The sequence below is a fragment of the Strigops habroptila genome, chromosome 1 (genome assembly GCF_004027225.2).
Source record: "Strigops habroptila isolate Jane chromosome 1, bStrHab1.2.pri, whole genome shotgun sequence".
NCBI classification, from domain to species: Eukaryota; Metazoa; Chordata; class Aves; order Psittaciformes; family Psittacidae; genus Strigops; species Strigops habroptila.
This window is the reverse complement of record NC_044277.2, coordinates 53135932-53157503: the sequence shown is the minus strand read 5'-3', so window position 1 is coordinate 53157503 and position 21572 is coordinate 53135932. Positions and strand designations below refer to the sequence as shown.

Here is a 21572-nt window from a genome sequence, read left to right as displayed (position 1 = left end):
GATGCTGAAAGCAATTAGCAACATACCTTTTATTAGCCAAGAAAGATAATGCAAAATTTATTTGCAACTGTCTCTCAGGATGTAAACATAAAACAGCTTTGAACTTTAGAAATTCAAATAAAATGAGAATTCTCTGTACTGGAAGGTAATTAAAATGACTCATTTGAGAAATGTCATAGAACTTTCGAATAATCAGTTTACTCCTGTGTCCCTAACTCAAACCAGCAGATTAATTGCCCTAGAAGTTTTACCACAGAAGAAGAGTTTATATAGGAAAAGTCAGCTGCTAAATTTCTTGGAAGTTGTGTTTGCACGTAAATACTGGTACAAAATCAGAAGTTAAACTATTAATTTCAATCGGAAAATGAGCATGTGTATTTTCAGTGAAGGGGCTCATGCTGTAAGAAGCATGAGAGCAAAGCTTACTGCTACAGTTTCAGCTCATTGTAAGAGCTCCATGGCCTGTTCTCTTTTTTGCTACCGGGCACATGTTCCCCTATACCTTCTTTGCCTTTTTCTGTCTCAGTGGATGCTGATCTGTAGAAGTTCAACCCACTGAAATGGTAGAAAGCCAGCCCTGGAAGCAGTGATGTAGTTTCCTGTTTGATTAATTACAGTATTTGTCTCAGTAAAACATCTGATTAGTGTCAGAGCTGGACACTGCAAGGATTTTCAAGGCAGGAGCAAGGGAAGAGTCTGAGAAGAGTGATGGTGAGTGGGACAAAGGGATTGGGCAAGCCTTTTGATGGTGAAGTCTTTAATATTGTTCTCATCAGGAAGAAAACCATTACAGTACATGCTACGGGTTTGACAAGTCCTGTTACCTAGATATTTGCCCACGTACTTGCTACTGTAGGGACACTTAACCTGCCCTCCACAAGCCTCACAAGGTTAATAACTGGGGAATCCTGACCTTTTCATAGGGCAAAATCAGCTTGTCTTTTCTGCAATGTCTCAGGTACATTAGAAGAAGCTGGATAAGTGGTAGTTTCTTTGAACAGCAGTCTTAGTGCAGCATTTATATTTTTTAAGCTTGCTTGGTTTTATGTTAATGTTTTCTCCTGCTTGTGGTTTTTGGAGATAACCACAATATTCTCTAAAGGATGAAACTCGAGAGGTTCAAACTCAGAATTAGAGTTTAAACTTCAAACTCAAGATGCGAGGTTTCTGGTGTTGCTGATGGTTTCTTTGTTTTCCAGTTTAAAAGGTTTCTTGCCTGGGAGTATAGGTATTGCTATGGAAAGTGTTTTGACTATTATCCGTTAAACAACACTTTTAGGCTCTAATTTTCCACTACAGCTGCCTGCATTTCAGACAAAGTGAAGACTGCTGTCTGGTAAGGACATACAGCTATGCACTGTATGGCTCCAGAAGCAGGTTGAAGCTCATATGAAGTTAAAACTCCTTCCTCTGCTCTGGAGTCATGTATGATTCAGAAATACAGTCTCTTGTGAATATTGTGTTTTAAGTTTCTGTGTTGTGTGTAGAGATTTTACTTTCCACCCATTTCAATTCTTACTAAAAGTCCTCAGAACAGAGAGAGGCCAAATGTGACTCTGTATTTGCAGAAGAGGAGTCGCAAGAGGGAGAAGTGGCAGAAGAACAGGAGGAGGAGAAGGAGGAGGAGGAGGAGGAGGAAGAAGATGAGGAGGATGAACAAGATATTATGAAAGTCCTGGGGAAGCTGGTTATGGCTATGTTCATCAAGTACTGGATTTACGTCTGTGGAGGCATGTTCTTCTTTGTCAGCTTTGAGGGTAGAATTGTCATGTACAAAATCATCTATATGGTACTGTTCCTCTTCTGTGTGGCCCTTTATCAGGTAAGTGAGAACTGTGTTAACTAAATTTTGTCCTTGAATACAGTAGTCCATAACTTTAACTTGGTAATAAAGTAGCTCTAAACAGAATTCATAAACAGTGTATTTGTTCTTTAGTAAGATACAACTTAATAAGATAATTTTAAAGGGTTAAGATTAATTCTCCTTTGGCTTTTGATTATAGTGACAAAGTGCATATAAATAAGATGCATACAATGCACACCTCTGCTCTATGATGCCACCCAACATCACCACAAGATTTGGAATGTGTGAGGGAAAATTCTGGGCCTTTGCACGTCCTACATAGCCATGAGTTTTTGTGACAGCTGGTCCACACAGCTTCCACACCCCTCTGAGCACTGAGTCCCTCTCCTCCTAATGGTGATGAAACTGAATGACCGAAGCTGTCCCTGGCCTTTATGTCTGTGGCCATGTCTCAACAACATTTTTATACTAAAATCTGTATTTGAGTGCGTGTGCATCAGGAGTAAAAACTGTATCTCAAAGAACCGTGGCTGCCATTGAGCAAGTGTTGTTTTACTTCAGGCCAGCTAGAAAAAGTAGTATTCTTCGTTGCCAGTGTTGCCAGTATTTTTGTCACTGTCTTTGCCTTCAGCTTGTTTCAGCATCTTTAGTGTATGATTTTCAGGTGCACTATGAATGGTGGAGAAGGATTTTAAAGTACTTTTGGATGTCAGTTGTTGTTTACACGATGCTGGTGCTTATCTTCATCTATACATACCAGTTTGAGTCATTCCCTGGGTTGTGGAAGAACATGACAGGCCTGGATGAAAACAAGTAAGTGTTTTAATTAATTTTTTTTTTTTTTCTGTGGACTTTTGAGTTCAGTGTGGTGGAATGGTCTGAGAGTAGTCTTCCTTATTCTGGGGGAAAACCATCATAGAACCATCCCCAAGCATAGCTGACTTTAAGCACTCAGCTCTGAATCCATAGATTTATTGGCATAACAGTAGAGATGAGCAAAGGCACAAGAGGGGGCTCAGCCATGTTTCCTTCCATCTGCTGCCCAAGCCTTGGCATTGCTTCTGTTCCCAATACAGTGCGAGTGCTTCTCTTTGCCTCTTTGACCATAGAAACAAGACTGGGGAGAAATTAAGGGTAGATTTGCAGGATTTCTGAGCTGGTGAAGGTGGAGCTGCCTCCTGCTAATGAGGAGAGCTGAGTTTCTTCCTCCTCATGATGAGTTGGGAATTTCTTAACAGGAGCTTACGTGAGAAAAATATATGCAATATGAGTGGATGCCCAGTGCAGGACTTTCAGTCAGAGGCAACTCATCTGGTTCAAGAGATCTATGGCAGCCCCTTATCTCTTATTGCAACTGATTTGTAATAATGTCTCATGGCAAGAAAAAGATTTTGGTGTGAAGTGGCTCAATGCCTTACTTTTTTGTTTTTTTCCAGACTAGCAGACCTTGGCTTAAAACAGTTTTCTGTGGCTGAGCTATTCACACGCATCTTTATCCCCACCTCCTTCCTACTGGCGTGTATTTTACACCTTCACTACTTCCATGACCGGTTTCTCCAGCTCACTGATTTAAAAGCTGTAACCAGCAAACAGGACAACACTATTTACAGGTAAAGAAACAAAGTAAATGGAACTGCTGATTATCTGTATGAAAATGCTGTTTCTCACTGTCTTGTAATGCTCACTTTTCATTAGATATTATTTCCTTTGCTATGACTACCTGGCTTAAAAAGAAGGTGCTCAGTATCCAGCACCCCACTAAACAAGCGACCACCAAAGTATCTGTCTTCCTCCACTTTCCCCTACACACTGAAGTTTTTCATTTTGGGGTACATTTTCAAAGGTACTAACTGTATTTATGTATTTATCTCATTGGCCTTAATGGGAGTTAGATGGTGAATTGTTGTGTGTGCCTTTTTGTTACTCCTGTCAATAACAGAGAATACGGCTTTTAATTTGGCTCATTTCTGGTTTTTGATGTCCATTTTGAGTGCCAAATGAAGACTGGGAGATCTCTGGCAAATACCACAATTGCATTGGATGATTAGGCCTTTTTGTGAAGTTGAACTTCAGGAACGGAAAAATCCCGTACTTGTGGTCACTCTTTAAAGCACTGACCATTGGCTCTGCTAGCTCTTTGAGACATTCAGCAATGTCATCTGGAAGTTCATTAGGATTTTTTCATTATTTTGGGACCTTGCTTTTCCTGTGTTTCACTCTTCCATATTCTTCTGCATAAAAACATATCTGGCCAAGGATCCTGCCCCATGTGTCTAAAGCAGAGAAATGGTTTCATAGTAAATTGTGTCATATTAGGCAATTTACTCTAATTCTTTGAAGAAACCAATCAATTTATACACTTTTTAGGGTGTTTACCTGTCTAATGATAAGTGTAACTCAGCTGGGCTTCTATGAATGGGGACTAGCTGGATAACATCATGTTCACCACAGCATGTGGTGGAATAACGACAGTTTATCTTAACAGAGAATTCTGCTGTAGGACTTGCTAGATTTACAAAAGCATTTCAGATACTTCTTATGCATTCGATTTAATATGAAGCTACTTTACAGTGTATGGTACAACTATGTTAGTGTTTTCTGTCATCAGTGCATGAGAACAAGCTCTACTTTTATAGAATGCTTCCAGTTCCTGTATTTAAGCAATTGTTAAAACCAGAACCAATCAAACTTGACAAGATTTCCTAACAAAAATATGTTGTGTGGTTTTGGTTTTTTTTTTTTTTTAACTTACCTTTTTAAGTGGCTTTTGAAATACCATTTCCTTCTGTTTTTCTTGAATTGCTAAATGTAATGGTAGATTCAAGGGTCCGCTGAAGTGGCCTGTTAGCAAACTTTCTTTTTCCATAGCAGGCTACTTGTGCAGCAGCACATGAACATCTCTGACCTGGGCAGCCAAGTCCTGAAACCAGAAGCTGGATAGGTGTCTGAGCTGAAATGGGCATTGTTCCTAGGCCGAGGCATTTGGGGGAGTGCATTACAGTTTGCAATAACTGCATAAGCTATTTTGTAGCCCAAACACTTTGCATTTGTGCCAAGTAAAATAGAAACAGCTTCCACCTTCTATGTAGTAGGCACGAAGTGGAAAAAAGCCCCAAAAAACGAGGCATTTGCAGGATTAGGTGAGCTTATGGTACGCTACACTCTGCCTGTGAAACCACTACTTGCACATCTTTCTATTATACATGAAAGATATCAAAATAACATACAACTCTTAACACTGCCCGAGGAATGAAGATACAGCTAATTTCTTTCCTCGATGCAGAAAGTCAGTACTGAGCATCAGCCAACTTTATAGTTCAAAGCTTCAGGATGAGAGCTCAGCTGACATTTGTATTGATGATCCATAAAGCTGCATAAGAACTAGCACAACAACCAGCTCCAGCTTAACAGTAATGGTAGCAATAAAAATAAGTTGCAGGGGCAATTAAAATACAGATTAAAGACTCATATGTATATGGGCAGTTTTCTTACAAAGCAACTAAATCTTATTTTTCCCTTTTGCTTTGAAAACACTAGAATTCACTCAACAGCTAGTTTAGCTTTCAAAACTGCTTATATGCTGGTTTTTTTGCAATAAACAAACAAACAACAAAAAATAAAGAAACTGAACCTTTATTTTGAGTAAGCAGACAGAAGTCAATCCTTTTAATAGCAAACTTGTTAAAATAACCACAGCAGGTGAAAGCCAGTCATGAAAGTAATGGGGAAAACAGCTCCAGTTCCTCCATCTGCCCCTGAACTGCCATGTATGATTGTAGTATGTTTGTGTCTAACAACTGAAGAGTACTGTTAAAATTGCTGAGACTGTTTTGTGTTAAGATGTTGCTTCACATGAGCAAAGTTTGCAGAGTGAGTTCAAGAGTAAGGCTTTTCCAGCTGCAAATAAAGGGACAGAAAATGACACACTGGAATTGGCAGAGCGAGGCACTTCTCACTATTTATAAAGGTGACAAAGCTGAGTGTCTCAATTTTGCATCTGCAAAAATCCTCTGATTAGGACTTTCCAAGCCCATTTTCTTGACGGTGAATTATGGTATGGCAGAGATAAAGGCTGTAAGATAGATAATTTATTATGATGCTCCATCATAATTATTTTTAAATAAAAAAGAAGCAAAATATCTATCTATTATAGATATATCTATTACAGATATATGTATGTGTTGTAGATACATCCATTACTTTTAAAAATATGGATATTCTAAGGCTTACTTGAGATAAAGCAGTAGAGGCTGTTCTCACATTTTGGGGACCATGTAAAGTACCTGTAGTTCTAACTGAAGTTGCATCTAAATGTCTAAGTACGTATTGCATTTATAGGCTTCCTAGACTTTTCACTGCATGGTGTGTGTTAAGCTTTCAGATTGTGCTTTGTTATGACAATGTGTGTCTCTTGGTAGTTAAGAAAGTGCATTCATTCCTACTTAACTGTTTCCTTTTCTCTCTCTCTAATTCATTTCCCATTTTCATCTCATGCATTCTTGTGCTTTCATCTCCCACCTCATAGCCATGCCAAAGTCAATGGCCGTGTTTATCTAATAATTAATAGGTGGGTACTTCAGTTCTTCCTTTCCTATAAAACAGATGTACCTTAACTTTGTTGTTACTTCTTAATTGCCTTAAAGTATGTTCTTGCTGCACAGTTCTGTGATATAAGCAGGGAGGTAATGTTCAGGTACTGTAATCTCCTGTAGCTGCTGAAGCAGTTTATACATCTCTCCTTTATATTTATACTTTGTGAGTTCATCTCCCAGCTGGGAATTTTTCTCTTAAATTTTGCCCATGCCTCAATACAGGAATAATCGGTGCTACTTGTAATTGGCTGCAGACAATAGACTTGGTTGAGGAGGCTTGTTTACCTACCCTTTGTTTGTGCATGGAAAGATGCATGCCTGCATGCGCACATGTACACACAGACACACAGATACACTCAGACACACGCCTCTGTATTCCTCACAAGGACCTAAGAAAGTGAATTTAAGGGCCGGATCAATTACATGTGCGGTATGTATTATGGGTTTGTGCAGACTGAGACTTCCCTATTCAGAGACAGAAATGGAACATGCAGTACACTGAAACCACTGCATGCAAAGGCTGTTAATTCATGGGCTGAGTTGAGTGCTGCAGGATCCAAACTACAAAAGCCCATATTCCCACCATTGTCATCCCTTTATACATGTTATCTTGAAAACAGTTCCATAAAGTAGATTTATTTCAAAATATTTGACTGGAGTACATGTGGGCTTTTGTTTAATGAGCTCTGAGAATTGAAGGACTTCTGAGTTTGTTGTCGCTACTGAATATAAACAGAAGAGCCAAGAAAATCTCTTGTTTAGGTATTTGTGACTACCTGCTCTAACAAGAAGTTAATTTATGTATCATGTTCACACTCCTTCTTCAAATGTCATCACATAGTTTAGGCCAGGGTTTTTAAAAGTTCACCAGAGCTGGAAACCGGGTCTATATGATGCCATGTGTCAGGGAGCAAAGAGAGCAGGCACCTTGACAAGGGCAGGCGACCTGGGAGCCGAGAGGCATGACCAGGAGCCAAGGCTGGACTCACCCATGGGGAGTCAGGATCAGGAACCAGCAACTGAGAACAAGGATCAGATCTGGAGATGGTAACAAGGGTCAGCCACAATCTGGTAAGCTTCCAGCAAGTCTATAAAGGTAAGCCAGATCAGCAGTGAAGGTGGGGTGTCAGTCTGAAGGTCAGGCTTAGGGTCAGTGAGGCATGGGAAGAAGCACAGGCTATGCAGCTACAGGCTATGCAGCTACCTACGATGCAGCTGCAATGTAGGGGTGAGAACCTCAGCGTGAAAGCAGCTCCCAAAGACAAGAGAGGGACCCTCTGCACTGAGGCTTACTGGCCTGTCCACATAACCCAACGTACCAGACAGCTGGCCTTGGACGCAGGAAGCAAACCCCCCTGCAAGGGCAGGGAAAGCACTCAGGGTCCTCCCAATAGAGGTGTGGCACTGTGTGCTTAGTTTGAATCTTGTATACCAAATATTCAGGGTCACTAATGTTCTGTGGAGCAGAAAGCTTTCTATTATTAAAGCTGTGCACAAGAGATACTTAAGAAATTGTTTTGAGCCATACATTTTCAAGCAATTAATAAACTGATGGCAAAAAAAACCTCTCAACGGACAAAGATGTTTCAAAATGCATCCAGTAAGTTGTTATTAATTAATATTCTGCTCTAGCAAATTACAAATAGATGAAAGTATTAGGAGTCCAGCACAAACCTGGGACATGCACCTGTTTTTAGTGGCTCTGAAATTGCTTTGATGTCTAAAACTAGATCTACTAGTATACTTCTCATTATTGATACCCTATTTAATGAATTTGAGGGGAAGAAATGTTCTCAGTTAAAAGCTTTCGTGGCTGTACCTGCAAGGCTTGTTGTCTACATTATTATTTAGTTATTTCACTTCCTAAGTATCAGACACAATACCTTTGTGTTGTTTTGGATGATTTCCTACCAGTATGTGGGGTGCAGCCTGAAGTTACATCAGATTAGCTGTGAAGCCTGTATGAGTAGCTTGTCTTAGATATTCTAAACTAGCGCAGTTTTTATATCCTAATACCTCAGTGTTGGAGGAAAAATAACCCTAGCAATGAATGAGAAAGCTTGGAAAGAAAGATTCCAAGTAGACTATCTGAATAGCAGGCAGGGCTTTTCATCTAGTTTTGGATCTCCTAAGCACACTCCCATGCTCAAGCCTACTGATGCTGATAGAACTAAGTTCCAACATACTGAAAACTAAGCACATACTGAAGCTTTATCAGGTATATATTGCATGTACCCATCTGTATAACCCCATCACCTTCTGGATCCTGGATATGAATGGGAGTTACATGAGTAAGAGAAAGATGAGTCCTCTCATACAAAATCCTGTAGGGCTACGTGTTTCTGTCCAGTTGACACTGAGGTAAGTCATTAAGAAGTCCTTGATTTACACCAGTGTGAATGTAGATTTTTCCATTATAAAAGTCAGTTGGGAAGATACCTCATTAAAATCAATGCAATTGCATGTGCAAAACCTGTTTGATTATATAGATACTTTCATTTCATAGGGCATTGCGTTTTAAATGAGCTCTAATGATTTGTAGTAACCAGGGATCTCTATAACATTTAAACTAAACTGAAAATTCATTCTCTCTTCTTTATTCATGACCCTCCTGTTAGTACTTTATTAGAGTTTTAGGTAGATATGCAAAGTTAGATTATGTCGTTTTAGGGAATATTGTTGTTTAGTCATTTTATAGAGATTTGAATATCTTTTTTTGTATATTTGCTAGCTTAAATATGAAAATAAAGTGTATCAGACAAAGCGCCATATTTTCAGTAGCCAAAGATACTGAATATATTGTTGGGTATAAGAGATTTCCAGGTTCTTGGGCACTCAGGTTCATTGGCTAATCCATGATGAGGGATTTTAGTAATCATTGGCATGAATTTATTTATTCGGTGAGATTTTTTTGGTGCTTTTGATCTTGTTAAACTTCTACTTTTAATCACCTTTTCTGCTTTTGGGTATTCCTACTTCAGGATTGTTTGGTCAAATTTCTGTAGTTTTTCCCTCATTTAAGCCACCAAATTTTCCATCTTGAAGAGACTGCAACTCCCAAAAATTTTAAAAATAATTCTGCTTGCTTTGTCATTAACTTCTTAGTTTATGCTCTATAAATTTTAATGATCAGATGGATAAATCCAGGGTTTTAGTTCCTTGAACTGTAAAAGTCCTACTTAAAATTGGCAGAATTTCATGTCTAAATGGTAATAGGCCAGAATTTCACATCATGAAAAATAAATCCTGGAGATGGTACTGTAGCAGTATTTACATTAGTCCAGGAACAGTCTAACAGGTGCTTGAAAGTATGCTGAGTGTAGTAATTTCAACAGCATAAATAAACATTTAGTGACCTGATCACATAGATATACACACTTGCCAAAGGGAGACTTTATTGCAAGAAGTTGTACTCAAAGGGACTATTTACGGCAGTAAGTGCTGTGCTCAGCAAAGCACATAGGATCGGGGAATTAGGAAGAGTTTTCTGCAAATACAGGAGGAGAGTCCTAATGGCGCAGCTGGAGAAGAAAAAAGAAAATATCTGAAGCCATAAAAGAATGTTTCTTTTCTCAGTAAAGATTTGTACTGAGTAAATCTCAGCAAAATTTGAATCATGGCAATAGAAAAATACCATTTCTGAGTTAAATCACTTGTATCCCAATTTTGGTTGTCTGAAAATTACTATTAGATTTAATAAAAGATAGTTAGAAATATAAGAAAAATTCCCAGTGAGATGTAGAAAAGAGAGAGAGAATGAATGGCTCAAAGACAGACATGATAAAATATACTGAAGCCACAGCCTTGGAATTTTTGCTTTTGTTTGTTTCCAAACCTATAGCTGGAAGAAAATTTGCAAATTCCTTGGCTTCCCATCTGCATCTTTCAATTGGAAGAAGGTGGAAATGCATTTAGAGTAATCAGTCAGATACTTGTGAAGATTCAGCTGCATTACTGACAGCATGGTACACTGACCATGTTCAGCACTGGTGTAAATAGGTTGCCCCCTTTCCATCTGTGCTGCAATTCCTTTTTTATTCATAGAAGCACCCTGTGAATGTCATGATGGCATGCTCTTGGCATCAGAAGGCTTCTGCAGATGGAGCAGGAGAATGCTTTATGACTTGTGATGTAGCATGACATATTTGTCAGTGACCTTCTTCTGTAACCCCTCTGTTCTCATCTCCCTTTTTCTTTCTGTTTCAATTACTTTGAGCAGCCTCAAGAAAAAAATACCAAACCACCAAAATGAGTAAGTCCCCTATGAAGTCATGAAATGTTTCCTCTTAAACAATGTCATTTCATGCTTCTACATCTTAAACTCTGACCATTTTCTCCCGTGGGGAAAATGTCAAGTTTAAGTGTCAATACCACTCATTACTAACTAACCATTAGTATCTGAGTGAGAAGTAGTTACTAATACGTTCCAACTCAATTTGCAGTGTGTGTTTGGAGAAAGTACCAGAATCATTAACTTTTCCACTTCTAAGGCATTTTCCATGAATGGGGTTTTTTTTTCGAATTATATATCTTGAAAAAGACTACAATGCCATTACTGCTCAGTTTGCTGACATGCTACTATTTATCAACAGACTGGTGCACCAAGATGGAAGCCTGCCTGACATAACTATGATGAATTTAACAGCCAGCAGAGAAAAGGAAGAGGAAAAAATGGTGGAAGAGGCTGGTGAGAAAAGAATGGAAGAGCCAGAGGGGGAGGGAGGGAAAGGAAGGGTCGAAAAAGGAAAAGAAGAAACGGAAGACGAGGACAAGGAAGATGATGATGATGAAGATAATGAATCAGAGGAAGAAGAAACTACAGGTAAGCTCTGCAGATTGCAAACTTTGCCTTCGTCTGCCTTAGTTAACAGTGGCAACTGATGGTTCATTTTTGGTCATCCCTGCTCACATTAACCATCACATTTTCCTGCTAATTTTGCATACAGTCTTTGCCAAAAGAGAATGAACTAAGCAGGTGGCTACTTGTCAGTTATTCAACAGGCTACAGTCTCTTCTAGGGAAAAATCATACTGTTTCTGTAGGATGCTGCTGAGAGGATAAAAACGAAAGAAGCCCCACATATTTTTCTAGGTGGTCTGGGTTGGATTGATAGGAGGTTACCCCAAATCCTAAGAACTCCTTCAGAGTGAAATCTCTTTATAATAAAAATACCCATACATATTTAATCTCTGATACTGCATGCTTTCAAGGCACTCCACTCCAGAAGTCTCAATGGCTTTGCTGCATTATTCATGTGCACATTAGTGCTGTATTTTTCACTTCTGAATATAGAATGTGTAATTGATGCCAGATGAACATAAAAATGCTTAAGTGCAGACATGGATAAGGCTGATGTTGTCATCCTTGATATTGCTAGGATGAACTCCTAACATGAATTATTTCTCTGAATCAGTTTGTAATATAAGCCATGAGAAAGAGAAGAGCATTTAACACCCAAGGAAGCTGTACTGTTTGGAAATGGCCTTACTGCAGATTTAGTTACTTATGCCAATATTCACAGGACTGTGACACATAAGCAGGGACAGGGTCTTTGTCAAGGCAAAATGACTTAGCTGCCCCAGGAAAGCTGAACTGAAACCATTTACCTTTCTTGGCTGGGACATCTTTCCTTACAGAGGTGTTCGTGGGCCATGGAAACCTTTCTAGGCCAGCTCTCATGCAGTCTGTGAGGAGTGATGAGTTTGTTGCACTCTGGCCATCCCTGCATTCTGGAAGGGCTTGGGGACAGAGAGGACAGAGGCCAGCTGGTGGAGTTTACCCTGTGCAGTGACACATGCAAGCAAGGAAGTGGGAGGCTGCAGCCTTCTCCCTGGGGCCCCTTTTGCACTGCAGTGAGTGGGGCTTGGCAATAACACAAGGTGCAGCTTGCCATGTGTGATACATCTTTAAGCTGTACATGCATTTATTTCTACCAAAGATTTGTATTATTTTTATATAGCCATGTGGCTGGAGTTTTGACATTAAATATGTTCACATGTGCAGACTTTATTACACAGTGATATACAATTTTTCAGTGGATGCAGTCAGGCCTGTATTTTATCCCAGGTGCAGGTAGTGCCTGGACATGCTAGACAGTTCACTACAGTACCTTATCTGCCTGCTTCACTTAACTGGCACTGTCTGAATGTACCCAGCATGGTGGCAACACTGCAAATGAAAATAAATGCAATGAAAGAATGAGTGAGAACATCTAATTCTATAAATAAAGACTTTACTTAAATACAGTCACTGTGCTTATAAAAGCACACATGTAGGATTCGAGTTCTATAGCTTAATTAATTTGTCAGGTTTAATTATGTACTCATGGAATTTACATCAGTCAGCATTTTTAGTAGGATTTTGTAAGTTGTAGTTGGAGAAAAAGGGCAGAAGAAGGAAAAAAGGAATTTGGTTGTCAGGTATTCCCAAAGTCTGCTTTTTCACACAAGTGTGCATGTGTTCTTCACACAAATATGCACAGAATAACCATCTTGGTTTGCTTTATGTATGAAATCACCAGATAAGCTGCAATAATTATATTCAGAAGCTGGTAGCTCCTTTGCATTTTTACCAGCTTAGACAGTGATGTGTATCAGTGTCACTTGCAAATGTTTCTGTCTCTGATGTTAACTGCACGAATGTTCTCACAGCATGCAAAATCCTTCCTAATCTCCAAAGTGCTTCTGAAACCCTTAATACAGTGTGTAGACTTCATACTAATATATACCAGCCTGGTGAAACAGTTTTATAGCAAGCCCACAAGCACTTAGAGAGCACTGTTCAGCATATGTATTGTCATATATCCTTAGATGTAATAGATGTTGCCATATGCTTGCTCACTGGGGTATTATTTAGGAGGATGGCTTTTTTAACAAAATATTGTCTGCAAAGGGATTCTTTCACCCAACTTCAGGATCTAAACTTGATCTTGAATTTGGAGGAAAAGCTCCCTTTTCAACTGAGAGAAATATTCAGCTGGACTGCAGTTTGCCTTACCTGTTTTAGACGTCTGTCCTGAGATGGCACAAATCACACTTTAGGAGAGTGTGCTGTTTACAAGGCAGTTTAGATAACTGACATGTGAAGACAGCTATAGTACAACTGTCTAAACCCATGTGACAAGAATCCTACTTCTAGTATGCATGGATCTCTTCTAGGTTGACTGAAAAGCTTTCTGAATAGTAGAAGTATGTACTTTCTGAAAACAGACTGAATCCACAGCTTCCAAATATCAAACAAAATCCTATTCTTTCTGAGCTGGATAAGGGCCAGGGCTGAAGTGTCTCAGATCTAATCCCTGGATGGGAAGCCTAAGCTTAGGTCCAAAGATACTGGAGGAAAATGGAGCCCAAGAAGATGGTGTCTGCTAGAGGGGAATAAAAACAATATTGACTTTTGAAGTGGGGAATCCTTTATGTGAATGTGGTTGAGAAGAAGAGCACCACAATGAGCACCACTGAGCCATACTTCTTGTCTTACTCTAAAGCCTAGAAGTGAAGTAGTAGAACGTTCATTGTTGTCTAGTGGAGCATTAGTTTTTACAGAGACCTTCTGTTTTTCTCCTCCCAATGGTTCTGCTTGAACATCTCTGCAGACTTAAGGAACAAGTGGCATTTGGTGATTGACCGCCTTACGGTGCTGTTTTTGAAATTCCTGGAGTATTTTCATAAGATGCAAGTCTTTGTGTGGTGGCTGTTGGAGCTGCACATCATCAAAATCGTTTCCTCTTACATCATCTGGGTCACGGTGAAAGAGGCAAGTAAACACCCCCTGTCAAAATCTTATCCATGAAGGAGGCTTGTCAGCATCTGCTGTGCAGTGGCATACCCAAGTGTGTAGGGACATGCCTTCTTCATGTCAGACCTCGCTAAAATTGTGGGAACCAGCTGAGCTTGTCAGTTGCTGAAGACCTGCCTTGATATCTTCTACCACAGCAATGCTCTGTCTGCCTAGATATTCTCATCACTCCCCTTTTCTCCAGATATTAAGGTTTTATATGTCTAATTCTTTGGATTCAAGAGACTTAATCCCTCCCCTGCTCAAGACGGCTGTGGGCATCACCCAGGGATGGAGGGTGTAGAAGAGGTCTAGGAGGGAGCATCTAGGAGATTTACTTAACCTGGGTCTGGTGATGAAGAAGCAGGAACATGGAAATAGGTGTAAAGAAAAAGGGAGCAACACCTTTAGCTGTGCCTTTGGTGTGGGCAGTATGTGTTCTCTACCTGACATAGCCATTCCTTGAACAGGGTAGTAGGACAAAATTCACTAAAAACCACCAAAATATCAAAAATAAAATATTTTCAAATATCAAAAATATAAAAAAGTAAAAAAATAAGTAAATAAATATAAAAAACAAATACACAAAAAAACTCCCTCATATCTTTGGAGGAAAAAAGCTCAAGAGGATGAAGCTGGACTCCATAGACACATGAATCTGTATCATATATACTAAAGCAGCAGAAACAGCATGTGGTCCTTCATATTTCATGCCTTTTTGTAGGGTGGGTATGCAGTTTTGGGGGTTAATAGTATTAATATTATGTAGGAGATAAAGTTTTTCCTAAACTGACTGTTAAGTTTTTCCTTCTTCACTTACCACTTTGCGTCTGTGTTATTGTGAATATTGTTGTAATTTTTTGTTCCTTTTTTTTTCTCACAGTTTCTGTATGTCCCTCTTTTTTTTTTTTAAATTTTTTTTATTACTATGGGAAAAGGTCAGACTTTCTCAATTCTCTTGTTACTCCATGTAATTTCCGTACTGTTTTTGTGCTTTCAGGTGTCTCTGTTTAACTTTGTGTTTTTAATTGCCTGGGCTCTTGCTTTGCCATATGCTCAGTTTCGCCCATTGGCATCAAGTATCTGCACTGTTTGGACATGTGTGATTATTGTCTGCAAAATGTTGTACCAGCTCACATCTATTGATCCCAGCACTTTTTCCAGTAACTGTACATTGGTGAGTACAAGTGCATATTAAAAAGGTTTGGTTTGCTGCCTTCTTCAGTGAAGAAGAGCAAAAGGAGCATATCAAGTACCGAAAACTACAGTTCACCTGATGTATTATTGTTGATTATCATTGCCTCCCCAAGCAGCCTTAAACTCATATTTTTATAAACTGTTGCATTTTCTTTTTAGCCAGGAGAGAATGAAACTAAGGTCAATTTAGAAGAACTCAAAACCTCAGTCCTCTACAGTGGGCCAGTTGATCCTGCAGAGTGGGTTGGATTGAGGAAGTCTTATCCTCTACTTGTGTATTTACGGGTAACTTCTTTAATTATCTGTATTGAGATTTTTTAATTATTAGTATTTATGATGAAATTAGCAATGTCTTTGAAATAAATCATCTGCCACACACACAAAAAAAAAAAAAAAGGTAATGCAAGCCATTGATAATAGGGAAGTACAGAGGCGAAGAGACAGTAGAAAGCCAGATCTGTTACACAGGACATTTCCAGAAGGGATTCAGCACCAATTAAGCTAATCTGCATGTAGAAATACGGCTTTCTGACTCTACCATCTGTTAAAAGCACTCTAAGAAATGTGATGTTTAAGAACCCTAAGTAATTAAGAGGTACATTGCTTTCAGGTACCAAAGGGCTGATGGGTCTGATTGGAGTAATTGACTTGAATGGCAGTACATGCTGTAAGCAGTTAATTTTTTTAAGTGCTTATTCCTTAGCCACAGTTTAGGAAATATAATGAGTTAAGGGAATAATTCATTCAGACACTAGTAAATGAATGTCTTTTGTTTCTCTTTTTGTTTTTGGTTGATGCCTGTGAGCAATATTTTATTATTCCTGGCTTGGTTGAAAAACCCTACTTACAATAAAAATGTGCCAACTCTGGGCAAACCTAGCATTTCTCTTCTTAATTTAAAAAATCTCCAAAATTTTGTATGCACAGTTTAAGGTTGTCAGAAATTGATTGACTGAACAGCAAGTTTTGGTCTAACAAGATTTATTCCTCCTTTCTTTCCTGAGAGCTTACATCTGTGTGCTTTGTTTGTGTAGGGAAGACCTGCCAAGCTCTAGTGGTCAATATATCAGGTCTTGGTAGTGCCTTTGTGTCTCACTCCCTTAATCATGCACCTCTCACGGTTAAGAATGTATGTGGGGAAGAGCAATTACTGACCCAAGAGTTCTGCATTGAGCTTGAAGTTGCCTAATATTGTCTGGCTTGCTGCTAGGAGCTTTACAGCTGTAAATAGATAATACTTTGAGATTAGAAATTATTCTAGAAGGATTTTCATTGAGTTACAAAATAAAATGTCTCCTTTGCATAGAAAATTGAGTTCAGTGCTGGACCTGAAGGTCCCAGGTTTCAAGTCTTCAAGACACTGAAGACTGGCAGATAGACTGTTCATTTAAATGAGCGTCGAGGATATATTTGCATTACCGAGCATCCTTGCAGTTTAAGGAGGTTGGTGCTTGCCACCTGAATGTCTGCAGATTACTTTTTTTGTAAGCTTGTATCCTCTATCTCCTGCAAAGCAAAGCATGGCATCTTACAAGAAGCTATGAAACATGAGAGGGCACAGGGATGGGTAAATGCATTTTCCCTCACTTTGTTTTCCACAACTAGTGTTCATAATAGTATTTTTTAATGGATGTCTTTAAATGTATTTTCTGAATGTCAGTATGTTTCATCAAAATCCAAGGAGTGGTAGGAACCTTTCTTTATTTCAATTATAGTAGCTGGGAATAGGTGCCTGTGCATCCTGGTGTGCAGAAGTACTCAGTGGTAACATCCATTTGAGTATTCTTGGGTTTATGCGTAGCAGAAAATTGTATAGCTTCTTGTGGGTTTGATTTTAATTTAATATTCTTCTGATTGTGTCTCTTGTAGAATAACTTACTGATGCTGGCTATTCTGGCTTTTGAAGTTACAATCTACCGTCATCAAGAGTACTACAGATGTCGAAATAACCTTACCACACCTGTGACTAAAACCATTTTCCATGATATTACAAGAGCACATCTGGATGATGGACTGGTAAACTGTGTCAAGTATTTCATAAACTATTTCTTCTACAAGTTTGGTTTGGAGGTAAATCACTATACATTAACTTTCTTTAGATTATCATTCCAAACATTTTGATTGTGTTATTTTTGAATACTAGCTTGAACAGCTTTTGACAGCTGGATGCTTCTTAGTCATTACTCACGTTAGACCTTGCCACAGTTGATACCTGCTAGTACTGGTTTTCCTCTTGTTTTTCTTTGTATGTCTTACTTAAAACTCAACAAAACAGATAACAGATGGGTCAATGGACAGAATTGAGACATACCCTCTCATGTACACACACACACAGAGGGAACTAGGGACTGCAGGAGCAGAAGAAGACAGTGGGGGTTACCAGGCCATTGTCTCTGTTTAAATATTTCTAAATTTCTTTTGCTTTTGGCTGCACAAATGCATCCTTCTTTATTATACTTCTTACTGTAGCTGTTAGCAGTCTGCAGGAGCAAGAGCTCCAGCAAAGGTTATTTCTGCTTTGTGCCACTAGTGTAAGACAAAGTTCTTTCCCCAAACAACTCTTCAGTAGACAAGACACGTACAGACAAATAGGAGAATACAAGGGAGGGAAGGGATTTTTCTGAAGATCTATTATGTATCCTAAATAGTAGAATCATAGAATCATAGAATAGTAAGGGTTGGAAAGGACCTTAAGATCATCTAGTTCCAACCCCCTGCCATGGGCAGGGACACCTCGCGCTAAACCACGTGGACCAAGGCTCTGTCCAGCCTGGCCTTGAACACCGCCAGGGATGGAGCACAACCTCCCTGGGCAACCCATTCCGGTGCTTCACCACCCTCACTGTAAAGAACTTCTTCCTTATATTTAATCTAAACTTCCCCTGTTTAAGTTTGAAGCCATTACCCCTTGTCCTACCACTACAGTCCCTAAAGAAGAGTCCCTCCCCAGCATCATTATAGACCCCCTTCAGATACTGGAAGGCTGCTAGAAGGTCTCCACGCAGCCTTCTCTTCTCCAGGCTGAACAGCCCCAACTCTCTCAGCCTGTCTTCACATGGGAGGTGCTCCAGCCCTCTTATCATCCTCGTGGCACTCCTCTGGATTCGCTCCAACAGCTTCATGTCCTTTTTATGTTGAGGACACCAGCACTGTATGCAGTACTCCAAGTGAGGTCTCATGAGAGCAGAGTAGAGGGGCAGGATCACCTCCTTTGACCTGCTGGTCATGCTTCTTTTGATGCAGCCCAGAATACGGTTGGCCTTCTGGGCTGTGAGCACACACTGCCGGCTCATGTTAAGCTTCTCGTCAACCAGCACCCCCAAGTCCTTCTCCACAGGGCTGCTCTGAATCTCTTCTCCACCCAACCTGTAGGAGTGCCTGGGATTGCCCCGACCCAGATGTAGGACCTTGCACTTGGCTTGGTTAAACTTCCTAAGGTTGGCATCAGCCCACCTCACAAGCGCGTCAAGGTCCCTCTGGATGGCATCCCTTCCCTCTAGCATATCAACCGAACCGCACAGCTTGGTGTCATCAGCAAACTTGCTGAGGGCGCACTCAATCCCACTGTCCATGTCGCTGGCAAAGATGTTGAACAGGACTGGTCCCAACACCAATCCCTGAGGGACACCACTCATTACAGGTTTCCAACTGGACATCGAGCCATTTACCACAACTCTTTGCGTGTGGCCATCGAGCCAGTTCTTTATCCACTGAGTGGTCCATCTATCAAATTGATGTCTCTCCTATTTAGAGACAAGGATGTCGTGTGGGACAGTGTCGAATGCTTTGCACAAGTCCAGGTAAATGACGTCAGCTGCTCTACCGCTGTCCATCAGTTCCGTGGCTCCATCATAGAAGGCCACCAAATTGGTCAGGCAGGATTTCCCCTTAGTGAAGCCATGTTGGCTGTCACCAACCACCTCGTTGTTTTTCATGTGCCTTAGCATGCTTTCCAGGAGAAACTGCTCCAAGATTTTGCCAGGCACAGAGGTGAGACTGACTGGTCTGTAGTTCCCCATGTCTTCCACCTTCGCCTTCTTGAAAATGGGGATTATATTACCCTTCTTCCAGTCATCAGGAACTTCACCTGACTGCCAGGATTTTTCAAATATGGTGGACAGTGATTTAGCAACTTCATTCGCCAGCTCCTTCAGGACCCGTGGATGGATTTCATCAGGTCCCATGGACTGGTGCACATTCAGGTTCTTAAGATGGTCTCGAACGTGATCCTCTCCTACAGTGGGCCTAAGGTCTTCATTCTCACAGTCCCTGCATCTGCTTTCCAAGACTTGGGTGGTGTGGTCAGAGCATTTGCTAGTGAAGACTGAGGCAAAGAAGTCATTACGAACCTCAGCCTTCTCCAAATCCATGGTAGCCAGTTCTCCTGATAGCTTCCGGAGAGGGCCCACGTTGTCCCTAGTCTGTCTTTTATTTGCTACGTACCTATAGGTGTCTGGTAGGTGTCTTAATTAGTAGGGGATTTGCTTGTCTGCCAGCAGCAGCGGCCCAGACTGCTGGGGTTTAGGCTCAGCTAATGTATTCCTTCTATCTGCTTCACCCAATCCAGCAGCAAAACATTAGAACTGAACCTGCCTTGAAGACAAACTATTGCTGAAGAAGTGCCACCAAAAAAACCCTGCAAACTTCGTCTCTCTTCCCTTACCTCATCTGTTTGTTCACAGACACATGAAATATATTTTCAAAAATATTTGTAGAAACAGTGATTTTTCACAAATTTCTATAGCTCCCTGAAGAAGGCAATTCCTAGGCTAATGCACCCCAGATCTAATCATAATGATGCTCTTGGCCTTTTTATTAAACACTACTACCTCTTGCTACTGATAAACAGAGTAAACTATTCACAGCCAGTCTGAGGATTAAGAATGAGTGAAAATTAAAATTAATCAGCAACCTATTTCCTTCAGGAAATAAATTTATCTTCATCCTAATCTGAGGAGAGAAAAAATCAAAATAGTGAAGTGCACTGAATAAATGATTCACTATGAATTATTGTCTAAGTTTGAAAACATGCTTCGTGGCACAGGTTGAAGGGACTACTTTAAGTGGAGCCAGAGAACAGAAATGCTCTGAAACGCAGAGCCTTTAGAATAATGGAGAACTAAAGCTGCCTTACAGGAATTGATTGGATTTGTCTATAGCAAAGAGAGGTTGTATGGTCTAAATCCCTTTTCTTTTTGTCTGGTTCCCATATGAGGGTACACTTTGGTAGTTGCTGTTCTTAATAGTTCCTCTTCTTTTTCACATATGTAAGGGCTATCAAAATACATGGCTGTATAATGTGTGTTTTCCTTGGCAACAATTAACCATTTGCCGTATAGGCTACTGTGACAATGCTCTTTCCATTCTGTATCTTTAGATACCATATAATGGAAACTTGCTTTAATGCTGTATTCACATAGTTGACACTTGTGGAAGAGTATTGAAAATTTGGGGTGTTGGGATGGGGGAGGTTGCTGTTGGAGAGATAGATAGAAACTGGTTTAGCTTATTGGTTTGCACCGGATTCCTGCAGTCAGCTCCAGCACATGTGCAATCATTCTGCTAGGATCCAGAATAGTTTGTCATTGCTACATTGACTAGGCATCAGGTTGCAAATGTTGCTTATGTTCCTTTACTTCTTTTCCAGACCTGTTTTCTTCTATCAGTGAATGTAATTGGTCAACGAATGGATTTTTATGCCATGATTCATGCTTTCTGGCTGATTGCTGTGTTGTATCGACGTAGACGAAAAGCTATTGCAGAGATCTGGCCAAAATACTGTTGTTTTCTGGCATGCATCATTACCTTCCAGTACTTCCTTTGCATTGGCATCCCACCTGCTCCTTGTAAAGGTAAGGACACTTACTCTTTGTCCAGTGTACAGTGTATCCTTTACCCCAGTGGACAATTACTGCTGCTTGGTTTTGCACAAAAGTGCTGGAAAATTGATAAGTATTCAGAAGAAAAGGATGAAGTAATTGTTATAACGTGCTGGTTGCATTTTTGTGTGCTTCTGTCATACAGACTATCCATGGAGAAGTGGTAATGCCAACTTCAACTCCAACATCATAAAGTGGTTATACTTTCCAGACTTCATTGTGAGACCAAACCCTGTCTTCCTTGTCTGTAAGTATTTTAGCACATAGTTGTGAAGTGTTTACACACCCTTTGCTTAAAACATCTGTACAGTGTAATTTGAAGCC

General features: G+C 40.0%; 1 protein-coding gene across 16 annotated transcripts in view; it reads left to right on the top strand.

Annotated features, from left to right (window-relative positions):
- The window catches only part of PIEZO2 (piezo type mechanosensitive ion channel component 2), a 321453-nt gene that overhangs the window by 236781 nt on the left and 63100 nt on the right, over nt 1-21572 (top strand). For 10 of the 16 annotated variants that reach the window (XR_003993421.1, XM_030498994.1, XM_030499011.1 and 7 more), the window contains 12 exons: nt 1569-1822; nt 2469-2617; nt 3241-3414; nt 6330-6371; nt 10616-10648; nt 10989-11218; nt 13991-14151; nt 15173-15349; nt 15529-15654; nt 17239-17439; nt 21017-21221; nt 21394-21495. Coding sequence is in view for 15 of the 16 variants with exons in the window: in XM_030498994.1 (XP_030354854.1) it covers nt 1569-1822; nt 2469-2617; nt 3241-3414; nt 6330-6371; nt 10616-10648; nt 10989-11218; nt 13991-14151; nt 15173-15349; nt 15529-15654; nt 17239-17439; nt 21017-21221; nt 21394-21495 (1854 nt within the window). In the remaining variant the exon portion in view is untranslated. The remainder of the gene's footprint in view (nt 1-1568; nt 1823-2468; nt 2618-3240; nt 3415-6329; nt 6372-10615; nt 10649-10988; nt 11219-13990; nt 14152-15172; nt 15350-15528; nt 15655-17238; nt 17440-21016; nt 21222-21393; nt 21496-21572) is intronic. The other 6 variants (XM_030499098.1, XM_030499054.1, XM_030499029.1 and 3 more) reach the window with 1 other exon arrangement.